General features: G+C 39.0%; 1 protein-coding gene across 1 annotated transcript in view; it reads left to right on the top strand.

Annotated features, from left to right (window-relative positions):
- The window catches only part of LOC122803758 (lanosterol synthase-like), a 792,945-nt gene that overhangs the window by 573,493 nt on the left and 196,618 nt on the right, over positions 1–22,834 (top strand). Inside the window, exon 10 of the mRNA XM_044073448.1 lies at positions 2,847–2,944. Coding sequence (XP_043929383.1) covers positions 2,847–2,944 — 98 coding nt within the window. The remainder of the gene's footprint in view (positions 1–2,846; positions 2,945–22,834) is intronic.

Here is a 22,834-nt window from a genome sequence, read left to right as displayed (position 1 = left end):
TCATTGAGCATGTAATAATCACAGGTCTCATAACTATCTTTAATCCCTATCATAACACCTCCACCTGATTTTTTGTTAAAATGCCTGTTACAGTAAAACATTTATACCCTGACAGAACTGGTTTCCAGTCATTGTTCTTTAACCATGTTTCATAAACAATAACAACATCAATCTTGTGGGAACGTAGCAAACTTTCCAATAAAAAAAAAACTTTATTATTAATGCTACTAGCATTAGCAACCATCAGAGATGCATCAAATTTTGCTATCTGTGAACTGTTAAATTTTCAACCTGGCAAAAATCCTGCCTTGTGTTTGTCAAATACTGCAAAATATCTGCTGCAGAAATTCTCTTCCCTGATCTTAACAAATGCACACCATCCTGTCTGAACATGTGTGCCCAAAACAAGGCTTGGATGCTCTACACATTTCCATTTTTTAAAACAGGACATTTTTTCCGTGTAGGTATTTACCCAAAAATATTTTCATTCACAGTGACCTGACTATCCTTTCTATAGGTGATTTGTGAAAAATACGTCCTAACACCAATATAAGCTATACTATCTAAGAGGACTGTCAGTTCCCTACTAAGAGTTAGAGAATTCTTGCGGGTGGCATAATTTGTACTAACATGAATAAAAACAGTTGCATGCTTCCTTACATTAAGGCATTCCAAGACTTGTATCACATCTTCTGTTTTTGCTCCTGGCAAGCATAGCACTATTCAGTGTTTATTGTCATCTCTGCAGGTATAAGTATCAGTTCCTCTAATAATTGAATCTCCAGTTACAAGAATATCTTTGCTGGCCAGCTCTGAAGAACCTTCATCTTTTAATACAGTAATGTCTGCTCTGTTTGTTACGAAGGATAGATCTTCATCACTATTAGTCTTATTAATCCTACTGTTTTCATTATGTATTAAATTCTCATCCGGCTGGTATTGTAAATCCACAGCTGGAATCATGCATTCAACATCTGTCTTTCTCTTCTTTTTTCTTACAGTAATGTTCTTCAATCCTTACACTTTCTTCCTTTTTACCTGCTCCTTGCCTCTTTTTTTTATCTTCTTCATTGGAAAAATTATGCCTTTTTCTGTAGACTGAAGGTTTTTTGATATAAAAATGTCATCATTCCCTGTATCCTGTATGTTACATATAAAGCAGTGTCCTTTTTTACTACGCATTCTCTTTCCTTTACAGTCATTAATCAGTTTCTTTTTCTTCCTTGTTGTTTGCTGTGAACTTCTTCCTTTCTTTCTTTTTTTGTTTCCTTCTAAATAAACTGGATCTTCAGATTGCAGAATGTTTACATCCAGGATTCCAAAGCTGTCAGGGGCATTGTCTAGTTTCATATAGGTTGAATGGTCTTTGCAGAAAATAGATTCATCATTTCCTAAATGTGTTCTATTTGTTTTATGCTTAACATTATTTAGTTCATCAGTCCAGTCATCAATATATGAAACAACAGTTCTCCATGCCATGCCAGTTGCACATCATTAAGTCTAGATATACTTCTAACAATGGTAAGCAAATCATCCAACTTTTGACACGAGGAACACATTTCACCTGTGTTATCAGCTGTTACGTTTAAATATGCATAGCATTTATTACAATGTCCAAGATATTTCTGCATTAGCAAATTATTAATTGCATACTCATTTAAGGAATCCATATTCAGCATCAAATTAATAAAATATTGTAAAATAATCAAAATCAGTATCCACAGAATTCAAAGAGAACTTAAATCAATTTGTATGACAAAAATCTCATCAGCAATATACAACTAAGTAATAAAGTACAGTAAAGTTGTTCTGATCATAGAAGTTCTACATGCCAGACAATAGTTGTGATTCCGTTACTATCGCTCACAGTTGCACTTCTTTTTAACAGTAAGCTAAATAAATCACAAACCAGGACAGGCTTATTTAGATTTGCTCATGATTTTCCTTTCTGCAGTCTGTGTATATTTATAGCTGTCTAGGCCCCTTGGGGTGGCTAGAGCTTGCCTGTCTAAAACATATGCCTTTCTAACAACCAACAGTGAAATTAAAGGTAAAACAACAAAATATGAATCAACCAGTTCCTTCCTAACTACAAACAGTGAAAAACAGTGATATCAAATACAATAAAATTAAAATAAAAATTCTCTTACCAGTCAACTCCACACTGAAAAACTAACCAAGATAGGATTGTTTAGATATGCTCAATGTTAGTGGTCCTTCATCATTTGCTCCACCTTTTCAGAATCAATGCAGTTTTGCTACTGGAAACTCACCTGATGAAGAAAATCTCTTTATTGCCGTATGTATATTCATTGTTAGACTTAGGAATCCACGGTGGTGCAGCGGTAGCATTGTTTCTTCACAGCAAGAGGTTCTCCTCTTCAATTCTTGGCTGGAGTGCGGGGAGTGCCTTCTTTGTGGAGTCTGCATGTCCTCCCCGCGGGTCAAGTGGTGTTCCAAAAGACATGCGTGAATGGGCGTGTCTTCGTTGAAGGTTGGACGTCGAGCTGGCAACATCTACTGCCAATCATTAGCGGACCGGAGTTTCACTGTGGCGATCCCTAACCGGGAAAAGCCGAAAGACAAACAAACAACAACAACATTCATTGTTAGACTTACTTTAGCTAATTTTCTTTCAGCACATGTTTTTTCAACACTTCATGAATCAGTCACAGTCTAGTCCTAATCTAGTTCTAATTCAGTTTCAGTCCTGTAGCTGTATCGGACAGTTTTATGAGCTTATAATCTTATCCAAGACAGATGGCATTATAGTGACAGATAATTTTGACAGACCCTATCCTGCCTTTTTGTGCCTTTTCTGAAGTGCATTTTCCTTTTGTTTCTAGGTTTCAAATACAATTAATATGCTGGTTCGCTGGTACGTGGAAGGTTCATTGTCTCCAGTTTTTCAGGAGCATGTGTCCCGAATCCGAGATTACCTCTGGTAAATGTCCTTCCTTTATTCTTGTGAGTGCTCACATAAAAAAGAACAGACACAATGATATGATTGCTCAGTTTCTTCCTTGGTCCAAACATAACATTTGAATACAATGCAAATGGTTGTTTAAACAGTGATGCTTTTGCAGTCAAATCATTTAACTTGACCAAGTTTGATATATTTTGTGGAAATATGCTTTGTAAGAACCAGTCACAGGATTGTATGTAGGTAGGGGTGAAGTAGTTGTTACAGTCTTAAAATTATATTTTTTCTCCCCCCACCATGGTTCATTCTTTCTGGCTGTCCCAGTGCCCACATCCATCACCAGGACTACTTGTTCCTCCTCCTACTTCCCACAGACTTCTTCACAAAAACTGGGGCCAATGTGGATGTTAAGGGCATCCTGGGGACAGTACCAGCAACAATCTTGGAATTATTAATGCTTTGTTGCCACTTCACATGGATTTAACTTAAAAATAGTAGAGCTTAAGGATGAGAAAATGTCAATTACTTATGGTGTAAAAAGACACAAAATAGAATTCATAGAGAGTCTGTTCTGTGCTATGCAAAACTGGGCAAATGGCTTTACATAGTATGGAAGGGTGCCCACATTCATAGGCATGTTGTTGCTCAGCAAGGCACCATTGCACTACTTTGGAGCAACTTACAAATATGTATTTGGGGGATGTGGCCTGTGTTAAGCAGGCCCTTCTCCATCATTGATCCTTTGCATACCACAATGATTCCTAATACATCCGTACAATGCAAGATTTGTGCACCTGTGCATTCCAGTAGGAGAATCTGAGCAGGGCAGAGCAGATTAGCTTCATTCTGTTCAGACTGCTGATCCACATGGCTGTATGTATGTCTGTGTTTGTGTGTCCACACACACATATACAGATAAGTTTCCTGGGTGACAATGTGTCTGCAAGTCCTTTTGTGTGTATATACGGCTATTCCTCTGTGCTCTGAGATTCAGCATCAAAAGACAGAGTCCACACCCCACTGGAATACTTGCCTCTGAAAATTACAACTCTTGTCAAAGAAGTATAGCATGGATATAATGCTGTATTTCTGTCCTGACATACAAAATGTAGAGTAGACTGCCAGAGCTTCAGTTAGACAGCTGGCAGACTACCTGTCACATTGACAGCATGTTGGACAGCTGTTTGACTAGCTGTTAAACTGTGATTAAAGTGAGTTTGGTCCAAAGACGTGTGTGTGTGTGTGTGTGTGTGTGTGTGTGTGTGTGTGTGTGTGTGTGTGTGTGTGTGTGTCGGAGAGAGAGTGTGACAGTGCACTGCAACATGACAAAGCTCCAGTCAGTATGACCAGCTTCCAAGTCACAGCTACATTCAGTCAGGTACAGATGGTAGCACAGTCTAGTAGGGCATTCAATTGATCTGCAGTTGTCGCTCTGATTGCAATTCATAAACATTCAAATTACATTTAAATAGTGTCAATTTTAATTTGTGGGAGTCATGTTTTCATAGATTGCAGGCTTATACTTGTATACCTTATGATTTGTTCCAAAAGCATACCTTTATATAATATGTTTGGTACTTTTAGGTACCATATACTCTTGAGTATATGTTTGGTACTTTTAGGTACCATATACTCTTGAGTATCCGCGGTGGTGGTGCTGTGGTAGCGTTGTCGCCTCACAGTAAGATGCTGTCCGGTTCGACTCTCAGTTAGAGCGTCTTCTGCGTGGAGACATGTGTGAATGGGCGTACCTTCATTGAAGGTTGTGCGTCAGGGCTGGCAACTCGGTACGTAAATATAAACTGCCAATCATTAGCGGACCGGAGTTCCGCTGTGGCGACCCCTAACCGGGAAAAGCCGAAAGTCACAACAACATACTCTTGAGTAATTCTAGGACCACTTTAGGGCAGAATGTGCTTACCTTGGGACAGAAAACCTCCTTTTAGACACTAGATAAAAGATTTCAGAATGGTGATGGGAATATAAAAAAAAAAAGTTCGGGTTAGAGATGTACAGTGTTACCAGTTTCCTGCCTGTAATATCGAAATTCATTGTACTGTCGTAACTGTATTGCATTTAATATGTTTACACATGATGTATTTCCTGAATTCTTATACAACTTACAACATAACTAGTTCACAAACATTGAAGGTTATACTTTACAGGTAATTTTCTTCTGTTAAGGCATCAGTAGTTTTGTTTTTGTTTCTTTTTTTATATTTTATTTCTGTACAATGTGGACCATAAACACTTGCATATTAGTGTTGATGTGTTTCAGATGCAAAGGGGGATAAGCAACTAACTTATGTATGTTAATGATTAGCATGGTTAAACTAATATTTATTGTTTTTGTTTCTGTTCTTACATTTAACTAATATGTTCTGAGTGTCATTCCAATACTGCTGAGTCACAGAATTCTACAAATCAATGTTATTGCAGGATTAACTACTAAAAAGTAGGGGCATTTCCTTTTTAAAGTTATTACTTCTCAGATGTGAAAGCAAACATGGGTGGGTTGTGGCTGACAAAGTTCGCAGATGACTGCAAACTAGGCGCCATAGTCGATACACCAGCTGACACATACATCCTACAGAAAGGCTTCACCAAAATGGACAACTTTTGCCGGAATCATGGCCTTAAACTGAATGCCAAGAAATGTATAGTCATCCTCTTTGGGAAAAACAGAGTACCCAAAAATTATCACATAGACAGTAACCCACTGAGTACCGAAAAAGTAATCAGAGACCTGGGGACCCAAGCTGATAGTGACCTCTCATTTGACACCCACGTTGCCAAAGTGGTTAGACAGACTTTCTACCTTGCCCACCTTATCATGAAGGGGTTCACATCCAGATCAAAGGAGGTCATCGTGCCCCTGTACTCCTCCCTTATCAGGCCCATGATTGAGTACAATGCCCCATTTGGTATGTACCTCACCTGGCACTTACAACAGCTGGAGAGACCCCAGAAGTACCTCACTAAGAGGATCAAGGGTCTCCAACATATGTCATATGCTACCAGGCTAAAGAAACTCCAGCTCTATTCAGTAGCATACCACCTGCTCAGAGGTGATCTGTGCCTGACATACAAGGCCATGTCCAACCAGGAATTGATGGACATGCTTCACCTCAAAAAATCCAGATCCATAAGAACCACGAGAGCCAAAGATTTAAACCTCAGTACAAACATGAACAGAACATGCTGGAGGGACAGATTCATAACTCAGAGGCTTCCCATACTCTGGAACAACATCCCAGTTCATGTTAGGCAGAGCCCCTCACTGACTATCTTCAAGAGAAATCTTGACGATTGGATGGGAGATCGTAGGTTTACCCCGGGTGTCACCCCTGTGTCGCTACTTGACAGAGGCACAGTAAACTAATTTTAATAAGTAAGGGGGTCTTCAATGTGTCACTACTAGACAAAGGCACAGTATTCTAAATTTATTCTATACACCTTAGTACCACTACATGGGGTGGCGAAATCCACATCTCTAGGGCTAGGCTTGCAAATGCCCCAGGGCAGATAGCCTAGTACTAAACTATGAAACTATGAAACAAAACCTACTGTAAAGTGTTCAGAAAGTAACTAGAAGAGAAGGGTACGGTGCAGCTCTATTATGCTGATATAGGAGGCATGTATATGTTCTCCTGTAAAAGAGACAGTGTGATTCTTCAGTTCGAATTTGCACTAAGAAATGTGGGTTTGTTTCTGAGGGTGCAAGTTTGCAAGAATTTTTTATTGTGACCGTTATGATTCTGCAAGGGCATATGATTATTTTGCTGTTTTTGAAACAAAGGCATTGGAAGAAAATGTGTGTCCAGTGTAGAAATTGATAGGGATCTTCTTCCCATGGCATTGCTACTTCAGTGGCATATATTACTTAACTGGTTTCTTGCTAATGTAAGACAACATTTGCCACACATAGTGTTTAATTGGTGTACCACTGACAGCTGTCAGAATGTCAACATTGCAACTTTGTTCCATTTATAAGGAAGATAAACAGTAAAATATAAACCTTGGTAATGCACTGTAACAACATAAACTACAGCAGTCTTACATGGTACGTGTGCAATATATTGCTATTAGTTATAAGGTAGTTACCCCTGGAGGCGGCCACGATGGTGCAGTGGTTAGCATTGTCACCTCACAGCAAAAGGTTTTCCGGTTCGATCCTCGGCTGGAGTGCCTTCTGTGTAGAGTCTGCATGTCCTCCCTGTGGTTGCTTGGATTTCCTCCCACATCCCAAAGACATGCTGTAGGTGGATTGGATACTCTAAATTGGCCCTAGGTGTGAGTTTGTGCCTGTGTGCCTTCTGTGGAAGGTTGGGCGCAGGGCTGGCAACTCAACACCATAAAACTCTACTGCCAATCATGAGCAGACAGGTGATCCGCTGTGGCGACCCCTAACTGGGAAATGCCGAAAGAAGAAGTGTTTAATTGGTGTGTGAAATTGTCAGATCTTTATCACAAATAGCAGCCACATGGCAGATTTTCAAAATGTTTGATTTTATAATGGATGCCTGTGGGTCTAAGTTTAAATTGCAGGATTAATTATCAGCTTTCCAAGTCTGAGACCCATTAAGATATGAAGAATCAAACTGTATTTGTGTTTCAGATGATGTATCCCTTCCTCTGAGTTCCACATAACAATGGCAACAGTTTTTGAAATATTAAAAAATCTCACTAGAGACAAGCAGTGGAAACACTGCAGTCCATTAAGGAACAATAAGATCATTGCTGCACTAAATTTCACTAAATTTCTGCATATGGAAAGCCACTTTTGTTTTGAAAATGCATGGTTCTCTAAAACTAAAATGAACGGTATTCAGCTTTTTATTGCTGTCTTGGCAAGATGAACACATTTTTAGGTTCATAAGTTCATAGGTAGGTACTAGGCTATTGGCCCTAGGGCCTATATAAGCCTAGCCAAATGGTACCCTGGCTTTTGCCACCCAAGAAAATTATTTTCCTCTGCCCCTCTGAAGCAGAGCCACAGAAGTGATCCCCAGCGTGAATTTCCTATACCCCATCCAATCATCAAGATTTTTCTTTAAGAATGCTAATGAGGAGCTTTGTTTGATATAGATAGGTAGTTTGTTCCAGAGTATGGGAAGTCTCTGGGACAGGAATCTATCCTTCCAGCATGTTCTGTTTATTGTGGTGACAAGGTTTAGGTCTCTAGAGTGTGTAGCTCGGAGGGATTGGGATTTCTTTATGTGGAGCATGTCCAACAGCTCTAGGTTTGACATAGCTTTGTATGTTAGGCAGAGATCGCTTCTGAGTAGGCGATATGCGACAGAGTAAAGCTGGAGTTTTTCGAGATGGTCTGCATAGGGCATCTGTTTGAGGCCAGTAATCCTCTTTGTGAGGTATTTCTCTGGCCTTTCCAGTTGTTGTAGATGTCTTGTGAGGTACATACCAAAAGGGGCGTTGTCCTCTATAATGGGTCTAATGAGTGATAAGTAGAGGGGAACAATGACCTCTTTTTTCCTGGATGAGAAACCTTTTGCGATGGGGTGTGCCACATAGAATGCTTTCGTGACTACTGTGGCGATGTGAATATCAAAGGAGAGACTACTGTCGACCTGTGTCCCAAGGTCTCTTATCACATTTTCGGTGTTAAGTAGACTACCGCCTATGTGGTAGTTCATGGGTACAGAGTTTTTGCCTGCATCTTTCATTTTATTTTAGATGTTTTGCGTTTTGCCACTGAGTTTTTGACTCCTATCCTTTTATTGTACGTAGAAATTATAGCAGCACTCTGTAGATTTTCCTCATGTCATCTAATCATCAAGAATTAACAAAAAAAAAAAAAAAGGAAGGGAAAAAATCAGTTCTCTTGAAAGTGTTACATGCATTGAGCTTATGATGGGCAGATAGCAGTGCGGCAGCATTTTTAAATGCATAACTGGAACCTGTGGGAAGCCGTAAAACTTTTTTTATCTTCTGTATGCTTCCCTCTGGAGTGTTGTCGTACAAGATTGTCCTTGGGATTTGCACCATCACCAGGTTCCAGCCTCTGTAATGAAAAGGGAATATAGCCAGAAAGTGCTAAAGTTTTCCTTAAAGTTGTCCCATTACATGTGTAAGATGCATTTATGCTGCAGTTAAACTGTGGGCCGCAGATGTCGTATATGAAACATTCTTTCAAAGTGCATAAAAACTTTCACTTTAAGCAAAACCAGCCTTTTAAAATCGAATGGAAAGCATTCTTTCTCAATTACAGCACAGACTGGTATAGAACTACTTAGGATTTCCATAGGAAATGATTGCTCAGTGTATTTTGTTACACTTCAGATGGCATGGTAGAGGAATGAGCTAGAAGAGTATTGTAGCTGGGAAAAAGAATTTCTCATTTATTTCCAAGAAATGTAGTTTTTTTTCTAAAACCCTTTTCTAATGACCTATACAAGGTATTCTGCAAGTGTTTTAGATAACAAGGCCTCTTATTTGATTTATTGTGTGAAACTGATATATTTTAGAGGCACCAGTACTAAATGTGAATGTTTCAACTGATAGAGAACTGGGAAATATTGTAGTGATGTCAGGTACTCAAGTCTGAGTTTCATTATAGCTTCTATGCATTCATGTAAGAAGAACTGACAAATGCTTGTCATTCTTTGGATCAGCAAGGTGTGATGTAAAGCAGCAGTTCTTGCTGTAACAGGAGATGCCCCTAAGCTTGTGCACTCATTGGTGTGCATAAAAACACTTTGTAGTGCATGGCGCACAGTAATTATGCTGCAAAACTGGAAAAAAGAATAATCTGTAAAACCCTTCTGTTGTGTGAGACCTGACTATAACAGTGTTTTCAGAGGTGTGTAACAAATGATACTCACCTTCTAAAGGCTGTTACAGTCAGGTCTCATGTTTCACTGTCAACTGTCCCTTAGGTATTGGCTTTATATTTTTGTTCGGGGAAGTTTATAGACTGACTTCAGTCTGTAAGTAACGTACTTAACTAAATAAACTGTCCCTGACTTTTTCTTCTACTTATATTTACTTCTTGTCTATGTGACCCCACTCGCTAAGTGCTTTAGTGGCTTTCAAATATGCTAAACAGTTTGTGTTTTTTCTTGTTATAACTGATAGTACATGGAGAAGATAAGACTCCATGCACTACAAAGGTTTATGATCGGGTCTCTCTGAACCAAACCAGTTATTATGTGCTCCTGACATGGATGCCAGGGTTCACCTATCAAGTGAATTATTAGGATTCCATCTCTTGAACACATACTACTAACATGGTTACATTCAGAGACTCGATCATAACCCTCTATGTAATAGTGTTGCAGGACTGCTTAAATGCATTAAAGACCATTCTGTGCTAGAACTTAAGATTTTTAAATGCACATTCTAATATTACTGAGCTGGTTTCTGTTATTCAGTGCTGTTAAAGAATGCTGCTGTACAGACTGAATATGCCTCTTAAAGCTCCTGTACAGGTGCTCCACAGGAAATATGGCTATGACACCAATAAGTGACTGAAATTTGGCTTGTAAAGAACTGTTATGCTGAAGTGTAGACGTGGAGCTGTACAACAAAATAGAATGCAGTATGATATATTTTCTGTAGTAAGATCTGAACGTTGAATAGTAATGTATAATGTATTATAGTGTTTCTCCCAAAGAATTGCCTTATGTTAAACTTTTGCATTTCAGCTATATGCATTCCTGAACATAGGTACACTGAAGCCGGCAGGTATGAGACTGTAATAGGTGTAGAGTGCCAATATACCATCTGCAACTGTCTATGGGTTGGGTAGGCAACCCAGCACCTAGATGTGGTTTGTACAAATCACACATATTCCCATCCACTAGGGGTTAAATGGGTACACCTGCATTCCAGCTATTATTACACACCCACCTACTATCCTTGCCATGCATGAATGTCACGCATGTATGTTTATTTATTTATTTGACATTTGTTAACTGGGAAAATCCATCTGGACATGTGTCCTTTTTCAGTGGAGGCCCGGGGGAAAAGCTCCAGTATCAAATAGTACAAAGTCTTTAGTACAGAGTATAGTTAACACATTTTAAAAAACATTAAGTTGCTACATTTTCTAATACATCAATACATTTTGTAACACAGAGTAGGTAATTATAATAAGACTATTTACAACAGTAATGGTTCATAGGAGTGAAAAAACAATAGAAATTATAGCAACAACATGTTCAACTGCCACCGCAGTCTTCTGTGACACACTGTCTACATCAGCAGGTCAGACTTTGTAACCAAGTGACCTTAAGGGACAAATCAGTCAATCAGCACACAGCAGTGGCCCAGTTGTTCAGAGTGATAAAACCTAGATATGCTGTTCATTTTTCCACACACACAAACCACAGTTTGAATCCAGGCACCGGTACTAGCCATACCAACAGTAGAACATTTACTTTGTCTAATTCATGTATTTATAGTAACAGACACGACTATTTGTACAAACTGTCATGTACTGTTAACAGATATTTTCTCCACAGGGCATATAGGTAAAGAAATGTTTGTAGTAGCTGTATGAAGGGTATACTAATAAACTGTGTTCACATGTACTAGTGTGTAAACAGCAGTGCTCAGCAAGTCGATAAGACTCCATTAAATGAAAAATCAGGCAGTACATTAGTATTCCAACTGAATTAGACAAAGTAAATGTTCTACTGCTGGTACGGCTGCATGCCTGGTGTGTCTGTGAATGTGTGTTTATAGTCCAACCCCATGCCTACAAATGACAGCAGGATAGGTATATACAACATGCACTGTGCCCGATGCATGTCTCTCAGGTGTCATGCTGTCATGGATAGTGATCACTGTTGCCATTAACCTTGGACACAGATATAACTCCATTCGAAGTATGCCACTAGCAGACTCACACAACATCAGTGCAGGGTACACCTTGTTAGTCATATATGTTACCCTGACATGTATGAGTCTCCTATAGTTATGCACCTGTAGCTTATGCTTATGCACAGCTTGGCCCATACCATTCCATGTCGAAAACTTGAGAGGTACATGCTACAGAAGCTATAGTGCACATCTAAATGTGAAGTAATGGCAGACCTGTAGAGTATTGAACAGTACTGTTGTGATAAATATAGCCTATACAGTTGTTAATGAATGTTTTTCTTTCCCCCACCCTTTATCTTCATCACAAATCATTATTCTTATACTGCAGGTATAGTTTAATTTACGCATATGTTGTTATAAACTAATGTTGGGCCTTGCGTTATATTATTGGTTATATATTTAAATGGCTGCATAGGACTGCGGTGGTGGTGCTGCGGTAGCGTTCTCGCCTCATAGCAAGACGTTGTCCCATTCGATTCTCAGCTAGAGCGTCTTCTGTGTGGAGGCATACATGGATGGGGCATGCCTTCGTTGAAGGTTGTACGTCAGAGCTGGTAACCCAGTACATAAAAATCCACTACCAATCATTAGCGGACCGGAGTTCCGCTGTGGCGACCCCTAACCAGGAAAAGCCGAAAGACACAAACAAACAAATATAAATGGCTGCATACTAACATACCTTATTCCACCATTGTTGGGCTTTTGCTGAAACTGTTACTGGCATGCTGTTACAATAATGACTGTTATTCCATTTATGCCTGTGTTCCATACGCTGTGCAGTTCCATTGTTCTGGGTGAATTGGAACACCCATGCATGCTGTTATAACTAACATTAAAATGTTTTGTCCATGACTAACCAATACTCATTGAAAAACCTCAACACAATAGCACATTTAGAAAGGCCGATCCCAGTGGATCTGCCTGTCCTGCCTCATCTGGCCGTGGCACCGGATCCCAGCACATCTGGGACCTAGCCTGAAGCTGTCTCCTCCACTGGTCCTGCACCACCCTCGGCTGTAACCACCTCAGGGGATGGGGCTCATCAACCCTCTGAGCACAGAGAGGCCCCGTCACCCAACACCAGTTTCCAGGGTTGGTGCTCAGGGTCATCAAGCGAGACTTGGATGGCCGCCTGCAACCAGATAGAGGGCAGACTGGTGCACCTCAAGGGGCAGCCTGGCCCTGGTGTCCAGCTCCCAGCACAGCCGCGTTCTGGGCAATGAAGAGGCAGTGGTGACTGCCCATGGGTGGGGACCTCAGTCCCACTGTTTTCATCTGGAGGCATGTGGTCCTCTGATTCCCAACAACCCTCCTCATCCAAGTGTTTAATCAAGTATTTTTTTTTTTATAATGACCCCTGAGCACAAACTCAATTAGCACAATGAGTTAGGCAACAGAAAACCGAAGGAGGTGTTGCCAAACCTAAGGAACCTATCACTAGAAAAAATAAAGACCCTATACTGGTATTAGGGCTACTATAGAATATCTGTAAAAATCAGAATAGAGCAAAGGAATGGGGAACTGTGAAAAGTCATAAATGGAAATATTTATGGAAAACTTAAGTATAACACAGTCAGAGGAAGACGAGGCTCAACAATTAATAGTTAAGACAGGAAGAGAGAAAAATTGTGAGGTATAATCAACCAAAAGGGAAGTTTCGAAGAACAAGTAGTATCTCTGTGGAAGTTTGGAAGTTAGGAAGGTAGAAAGTCTCTGAATGGTTTGTCTATGTAACTTTTTTGCCCTTTACTTGGGTGTTGTTTGGGATATTTTGCAAGCACCTTAATGATTATAGACAAAGTCCTGTATTCCTAAAGTATAGTCAAACAATCCACTTGGTCGCAAATAGTCTGAAATATGGCATGTCTACTGCTAGTGGGGTTTGGCTTTATTGGCCTGAATGTACCTATAAAAACTAAAACATCATGCACATTCAGAAGCTATGTAGTTAGAACACTTGTATGTCCTTAATGGGGCTTTTGCATATATCCCATGGGCCTCCACTATGGGAGGTTTAAGGTATTACACAGTGAAATCTAGCTTGGCTGAGTCTTTATTGCATTTTTTCCTGAATGATTTGTCTGTGTAACCTTTCTACCTTTTGCTCAGTTATATCCTGCATAAGATACAGTTGTCTAGCTTTCAAAGCTTCAGGGTACTTTCCACACTCATATACCTTTAGTTCAAGCTTGAGCTGACTGAAAGGACAGGTTTGGGCACCAAGCCCTTTAGAGCATTCCTGCTGCAGAGAAAAATGCTCATCTTTGGGCTTTTGAGAATTGACAGTCTGCTAATGCTGTTCCATTGTTGGGCAGATAAGTTCACTTTTGAGAAAAACAACTACTTTAAAGCTATGAAAATGAAGTTTTATTGACTGCCACATCGCTTTTATGTACTTTTAAATTGAAGCACACTTTTGTTTTTACTTTTGTTGTAAAAAGTTGTTAAAAACACTGTATTCTATGAAGAAACTGTATTTATTTTAATTTTTGGGCTCAGGAAAGTGTGTTTTTCTGTTTTTTTCCCTGGGAAAAAGTTACTTTTTGCTAATTTCCTGTGTTACTGTCTGTTACTTATAAGCTTCCGAGGGAAATGTGAACCTTTTACAGCCTGAGCATGTAACAAAGTACCGGCCCATTAGTTGGACCTTCTTTTAGCCATAAAAAGAAAAAGTTAAACAAACAGCCTTTACCATTTCAGCATGCTGGTAATTTGCTGCAGCACCAAGGAGGTAACTGTTGTGGCCAAAGCTGATTCCTCAGACCACTCATCATTTTTCTGAGGATCCCTCTGGTGTTGTCCATACATTCACCATGGACCAGGGGTTAGCCACATCCTCATAGTCTGTTGGGTTCTCCTCAATGGGAAAGGGAGATGGAGATCCACTTTTTTTGGTCAGGGGAGAAGGGGCAGTGGATGTGTTCTTGCTTAGTCAGAATGCTATACACATCCCTGGGGAAGCTGTTGCTGGCAATACTAGGTCCGTTTGGCCAAACTTTCCTGACAGAAAGAGATGGAAAGCTAAACATTTAGCTTCACCTCTGTCAGTTTCTCTGAACAAGAGAAATTTAATGGGATTGGTTTAGGGTCTTGGGCAAGCTGTTGACCTTTCTTGTAAGGTGTTTCTGGTGAAATGAAAAGGTATTCCTCTTTCCATGAATTAGGTTCAAGATTCAGATTCTCAGGAGTGTATGGTATCGAAATCTTTCAATGAGAGATTCACTTTCTCTGAAACTGTTTCCAGAATGTGCCTGTAGTTTCAGTGGAAGAACACTCATGTTTCCCAGTCCCTTAGAAACTACTATGAATTGCTACATCTTGATTTTCCAGAACCTTCACCCTCCTCTAGTGCTGTCAGCATTAGAGGATGTTTGCACAACCACTGGTTTCCCTGGCAGCCAAACTGCTGCCCCTAAGAAAGCAGATAGAATGGCCAAATTTCCTGCTTTTCAAGATTTTATACACTAATCCTTACCTGACCCAGCAACTGTAGCTTTAGTTAATCCAGCTGCTCCTTTGGCCAAGGATGGTAAAGTTATTGATAGGTTTGGGGGGGTGTATGCTTCTGCAAATGTTATTTTTTAGACTTCTAAATTGTTGGGCTCATATGTTAAATTATATACTGATTAATTGTGAAAGTATGAGGAATGATTTAGATACAGTTTCCTCTTGTGAGGAAAAATTTGCTTTGTGTACTGTAGTTTCCTCTGTTTCTCAGTTCGCTAATTATTTTTCAAGTGCATTTATTACTTCTGCTTCCTGTGCTTTTGCCACTGATACTGTTTTGTGGTGATTTGCCTGGCTACATTCCCAGAATCTCATAGAAGAAAATGAAATTTTGGATTGTTCTTTTGGTAGAGATTTAGTTTTTGGACCCACTGCTGCAGAGGTTATCAAAAGTGTGATGAGAGGTAAGTTGATTCAAGGAATTTCTCTGATATTTCAGCTTTCTTTCTCTATATTTTCCAAGGGATTTTCTATTCCCTTATCTAATTTTGGCAAGAAACAAATTAAACAGTCTCAGCAGAATGATAGTAAACAGACCTTTAGAAAGCAAGGCCAGTTAGGTTCCAAAAACAAAGCTGGGACCCTCCAGAACAAAGGACAGTCAAGTAAGGCAGAATTACTATTTGCGGGACCCCCCTCAAACCTGGTCATCCCTTACCCCTTCAAGAAAGTATGAATTTCCATATTCTGTCTTTGGCAACAGATTTTTTCAGGCAAATGGTTTCTGAAGCTGATCCATCTAGGATACAGATGTTAATAGGAGAAAAGTCCTCCTTTCCAGGGGGATTTCTCATCCACCAGACGAAACTATTCTCCTCCCTCTTGTCCTACATCACATGCTGTCTTTGGGGTTAATATAAGCAGTTCCTCCTTCTCAGCTGGGAAAAGGATTTTATTTAAGAATGTTTTTAGTGCCAAAGAAAGAAAATTACTGGAGACCACCTCTGGATTTTTCTTTCCTGAACAGTTTGTGATAGTGCCCAAATTCAAAATGTTTTCACTTCACAACGTGTTACTCCTACTTCCTCATTTGAGTTTTATAGTAACCTTAGATTTAAAAGATGCATAACATCCCATTTCTATTCATCCATGTTTCAGATATTTCTTGAGGTTTTGTGTGTCTGGATCTTATTATCAGTTCTCTGCCTTACCCTTTGGGCTGCCCACTGTTATAAGAGTGTTAACAAAGTATCTAGCTCCTATCATAGTCCATTGTTAAGCTACAGGGTATCCATATTTTTCATATTTAGATGACTTGTTTATATTTTGTGGGGTATTTTTCAAAATGGCGGGAATCTCTCACTTGAGTGAGTGATGTCCTACACAGGCTGGGATTCCAAGAGAACATTTAAAAGTTTTTTTTTTTTTACTCTGTCACACATGATTTTATTTCTGGGGTACCTGCTGGACACCTGAATACAAAGATATTTTCTTCCATAAGAAAAAAATAGACCTTTATTTAGATCCATTTTAGGGATTTTCCACTCAAACTTCTGTCACTGCAAGGGAATACCTCAGGATTCTGGATTTTATGGCATCCAAGATTTTCATGACACATCTTGTAAGACTCCACATGAGAAAGATCCAGCAGTATCTGAAGTCTCTTTGGTCCCAGCATCAACACCCATTGTCTTTTCAAATTCCATTTCTGGGGTTTGTGAAATGAGAAATCACTTGGTGGAGGCATCAAATATCCCTGAATCCAGGTCCCCCATTCTTCCCTCTTGCGCCAAAGCAGTCAGTCATAACAACCTCAGACTTTGCTTGGAAAGCTGTGTAAAGAGGTATAAAATACAAGGTCTGTGGGACAAGAAAGGCAAAGAAAACCACATAAACATAAAAGAGATGCTGGCTCTTATAAAGGTTGTTAGCTCTCTGAATCATCTGTAGTCCCCAGGACCTCTTCAAGTAGTTACAGACTACCACAATTATGTGGTACATAAACAAGCAAGGGAGAACTAGATCAAACTCCCTTTTACAGACAAGCCAAAGGCAGACCATCATAAAAGGAAAACCAGATCGGGGGGGGGGGTCTTCCAAGTTTCGATCTATCCATGGGAAATTTCTCAGGAAGACTTTTTGCCTCCTCTCAAAACAATCAACTGACAAAATTCTAGTCCAGGTCTCCATGCATGAAGGCATTGAAGACAGATGCCTTTTCATTTCTTTGAACAGAAATGTTCTATATTGTTTTCCACCTTTTCAACTGATATTCAGGGTATTTTTGAAGCGTTAGAAGGAATCCCAAAGATGATTGTGGTGACCCTTCAGACCCAGGCGATATTGGTTCTCCTTCTTTTGGAATTGGCCAGTGGCAATTACCAAAAGCTTCCTCACAGCCTGGATCTAGTCACACAAGAATTGGGTGTTTGATGCATCCCAATCCTATACAAGTACAACGAATTTCCTGCATGCTAGTATCTTAATAGCTTTTAGGCACCTTTTTTTCTGAGGCTGTGCAACAGTTACTAATGGAGGCATGAAAACCTGCGGCTAGAGAGCCATATATTAATTAGCAAAAGGAAAATGTTTTCTAGTCTATGCCAACAGTCTAACCAACACCCATTCAGGGTAATGCTTCTCTGGTTTTACAATATTTGCATGAGTTACTATCTTATGGCCTATCTTACTTCTCCATCATATTCTTTTCCATTTCAGAATGTCTGCCTATGGATCCCCCTCTTTTAATGCCTTCTCATGTGAAAATGTTTTTGTACATAAGAAGCATTCCAGAAAGCTGGTGGCTCCTTGGGATATTAATTTTGTGTTAGAGAAGCTAATACTTATGCCATTTGAACCAGTTTATAACCAGCTCATCTGACTAACTTGAATTTCTTAACATGGAAAGCAGTTTTACTGATTGCTCTGATATCTGCAAGAAAAGAGTAAGACAGTTGCACACTCTTAGGGTGGGTTAATTTTACCTCATTTTTCACAGCATTAGGGTTTTTTGAGAACGAATCCTTTTTTATGCCTAAAGGGGTATCGGAATCAGCTTTAAGCCAAATTCTCCGTTTCCCCATTTTCTTAAAAGAATCTAAAAATAATTAGGAAACAAACAGAGCTAGGCCACCATGGAGAAACATTTATTGACTAATAAAACAATAAAAGTGCATAAAACCAGCACAGGCATAAAAACCTGTGCTGTTTTTATGTCATTTTATTGTTTTATTAGTAAATAAATGTTTTTCTGTGGTGACCTAGCTCTGCTTGTTTCCTAAATATTTTTGTTTGGTTGAGCAGCCTTTAGTGTTCTGAGAGAAAGGATACTTCATATCTTAGATATCGAGAGGCAACTCAGTACTATCCTTACAGAACAAAATTTGTCAGAACCACCAATCATTTGTTCATATCTTGTGAAGGTAAGAAGGAGCAACTTGTGTCAAAGCAGACTATTTCCAAATGGTTGTCTCTGGCTATTAACTTTTGTTATTCCCACCACAACAAAACTGTTCCAGGCAAAGTTTAGGCATACTGTACCAGGGCCTTGGCTTCATCTCTGGCTTTTGTGGAAATAGTTGGACTCTAGAAGCATTTTAGAAGCAGCAACTCTGGCTCCTGGGCATATTTTTGCAAAGCACTATAAGCTAGTTTCCTTTTCCAGGTCTAGGATGGGCCTTGTTAGGATCATTCTCCAGGGCTTACTGGACTCTTCCCCTTACACATCCCAGTTGTTCTAAACTGTGATAATCTACCCATACAGCTAAAACTACGTTAGCAGTGAACAATATGAAGAACATAATACAGTTGTGAAATTAAACTTACCACAGCAGTAGATGTTTGACTGATTACTGGAGTAGCCGCTCCTTCCCTCCACCCCAATGTTTTGTTGGCTTGTTTTGTATGTCAGGGTGTGGATGTGGATTATTTTCCTAGCAATGTCTCCTCAGGAGTTATCCTTCCTCTTCCAGTTCATATGAAAGTTCTGAAGGGCTTGTCACCCAAACCTGTCATTTTAGTCATCTCAGCTTGAGATAATGGTTTGGGTGCATGTAAGGTGCCTTCAAGCTTTAGAAGCTGGCCAGCTGTTTTATCCAATGCAGGATATAAACCATATAGCATAGGCATTCACCAGTCAAAAATGGAATACATTTTTTCCACTTATGAGGGAGTGTTGACAAGCTGGAGTGAGGTTTAATTTGTATCCTGCAGTGTTCAGAATGTTGTTTTTCGCTATGGGTACAAAGGCGTTTCTAGAGGCAGAGCAAGTAAAGGAAGAAGTTAGGCCATCCAATTAACAACTGAGTAAGCATGACGATGGGAAACCAGCTGCAAAGCCATCTCTAAGTCAGGAAAACCTGAGAGAGTGAGTAAGAGAGGATGCCAGTAAAACCCTTCCTTTTATTTCAGAAGAAGTTGTTGAATAAAGAAAAGACAACAGAGTAGCAAAACAAAAGAATCAGATCAACAGAGAATTGGGTATGAACCAGGGTCCAGTGATGACTGAAAGAGAGCCATCTGAGGAGTTTTGAAGCAGAAATGGACTTACTAATTTTATGGCTGGATGGTGGGGTTGGAATAAAGTATTGTATTTTGAATGATATTGCGTGCCGTTATAATTTGTTTTGTAAAGAGAGCGATTTAATTGTGTCATTACTGCTTTAGATTTTTTGTGTTCGTGTGGGTTTTCTCCAGGTGCTCTGGTTTCTTCTCACACTCCAAAGCCATACAGTAGGTGGATTGGACACTGTAATTTGGCCATAGGTGTTAGCGAGTGTGTGTGTGTGTGTGTGTGTGTGTGTGTGTGTGTGTGTGTGTGTGTGTGTGTGTGTGTGTCTGTGTGTGTGTGAGTGTGGTGTGGAAGAACTACAGCAGCAAGATAGGTTACCTGGTGGTGTAAACCTTGGCTATAGATGATTGCCACTTTTGAAGTGACACCCCAACCCCATGTGAAAAAATGGGAAAAGAATTGTGGATATATGCATTTCAAAAACTTTAGAAGTTACAAAAAAGTTTAAATATGGAAGTTACTCATAACATACTCCTCTTCACTACAGTGACATTAACATGTTAGCCAGACACAATGATAATTTTTTATTGAACAAATAATTCAGTAATATGTAAAATTAATTATAATTATGAAAACAATATTAATATTTCTGTAACCATAGTAAATAGCCTCCAACTATCAGTGTGGCTTTCGTATATACAGATGGGGGATATTCAATGAGGTATAAAGCAGTTTTCTAGGTGTTACTCCATTTGCATAATTAGGATACGTGCATATATTTGCACATTTAATAGATGCATTGATGTAAATATCTGCAAAGCAGTGCTAGTTAAACATGAACTATCAGTGTAAACATACCTCTAAACATGAAACATCAAAAATCTGGATAAGGCCCATGAAAAATAGGTACAAATCTATACGCTGATTAACATCAAATTTGCATACATAATTACATAACCGCCAGCCTCTCCAATTGCACTGTGGGGTACCAACTTTCAAACGCAAACTGAAGAACAGACAACCAAAATATAGCACCAGTGTCCCCTTGCAGCCATTCCAGTGTCCCATTACCTGTCTATTTTGCCCCATTTACCATAAACACTAATGTGTGCATACTGCTTTACTTCTACAATGATTATTTGGATTTTATTTTTACATTTTCTAGCACAATGCACAAACACTAATAGACATCTGCTAAACAAAGCGATACTGTCTCACAATGAAAATACACTTGGCATTAAAACTTCCCTGTCCTTCAAACTCACATTCATTGAAGCATTGAAACCCATACCACATCCGAAGAAAATGCATCTGGCCAGTGGTGGATAAAGATTACCTTTGGGCTGTTTTCAAATCATTGGCCCCTTGCACACAAAACAAGAAACATGCATGTGTTATTTGATACACATTTGTGACTTTATTAAATTATAATTCTTGTATAATACAGCACACTTGTTAGACAGAGCGCATTTTAAATTTATTGTTTGAACGTTTTTCCAGTAGGCAATGAAACAAAATGCATGACCCAATAATGACAAACCTGCACAGTTGAGAACATGTCCATTATAAAAGTCTACTTCTACATCCACACAATATATATATATATATATATATATATATATATATGTATATATATATATATATATATATATATATATATATCTATATGTATATATATATATATATATATATATATATATATATATATATATATATATATACATGAATATATATATATATATATATATATATATATACATGAATATATATATATATATATATATATATATATATATATAGATATATATATATATATATATATATAGATATATCTAGAATGAGAGTAGTATAAGCCATACGGATCTTGCACAGCTTCTTGCACTTATTTTCAATTTCAATTTTTTTTTTGGGGGGGAGCAAACATTTTAGAAAGTTGCTAGAATAAAATGTTGTGTTACCACAATGCATTTCACTGCCAAGTCTTGAACCCAGGAATCTGTGCACTACAGTCAAAGCAACATACTACTATGCCAAATCAGCAGTTTCCTGAAAGATAGGAAGACTGAAACTTAAATGGCTATCATTTAGTGAATTCAGTTCTCACTTCTCACCATAGCTCTCAACCTCTTAGCACAAAAAAACTAGGCACAGCCAATAATGGGGGAATACAACCCCCAAATAGGGACAGTGTTTAAATACTGATCTTATAAACTTAGAAAATTGCTAGAGTAAAAGGTTTTGTGTTACCATTTAGTTTCTGAAGTATAACAATGCCACGGTGGTGCAGCGTTAGCATTGTTGCCTCACAGCAAGAAGTTCTCCCGTTCGATTCGCGGCTGGAACACCTTCTGTCTGGAGTCTGCATGTCCTCCCCGCATTTGAGTGGCGTTCTGAAAGACATGCGTAGAATGGGCATGCGTTCGTTGAAGGTTGGGCATCGAGCTGGCACCTCGGCACCCATAAAAAAATCTGTTGGCAATCATTAGTGGACTGTAGTGCCACTGTGGCACCCCATAACTGGGGAAAACCGAAAGAAGAACAACAACATGAAGTCTGAAATTCAAATGCCTGTCATTATTTAGTGAATTTAATCCATCACTGATTTGCCACAATCCTGAAAACCAGTACTGATCTTATAAACTTAGAAAATTGCTAGAATAAAAGTTTTTGTGTTACTATATATTTTCTGAAAAATATGAAGTCTGAAATTCAAATGCCTGTCATTATTAATGAATTCAATCCTTTAGTGATTTGCCACAAAAATCCTGAAAACCACAGATTGTATGAGGAATAGATCAAAAATATGAGGCATAAATTCACAAGTGGTGGTGGCTAGGGACTTTAGGCTCTTTTTACCTTGTACCCAAGGTACAGGGTTTGAGCTTTTCACACACCACACACACACACACACACACACACACACACACACACACACACACACACACACACATACCTCCTCTTCACTCAGAATAAATATAAAAACAGCATACTTCAGCCAGAATCCTGTCTGTTGGACTTCCCGGTCCCGCAACTCCATTTATGCCACTGATAATCCTCTGCTTGCAGATAATAAAAGAGAACACTCACAGAATAGATCCATTTGAATAAAA

This window comes from Protopterus annectens, chromosome 6.part0 (assembly GCF_019279795.1).
Source record: "Protopterus annectens isolate FY-2018-M chromosome 6.part0, PAN1.0, whole genome shotgun sequence".
NCBI lineage: Eukaryota > Metazoa > Chordata > Ceratodontiformes > Protopteridae > Protopterus > Protopterus annectens.
Note: the sequence above shows the minus strand (reverse complement) of the source record. Positions and strands in the feature narration are given on the sequence as shown.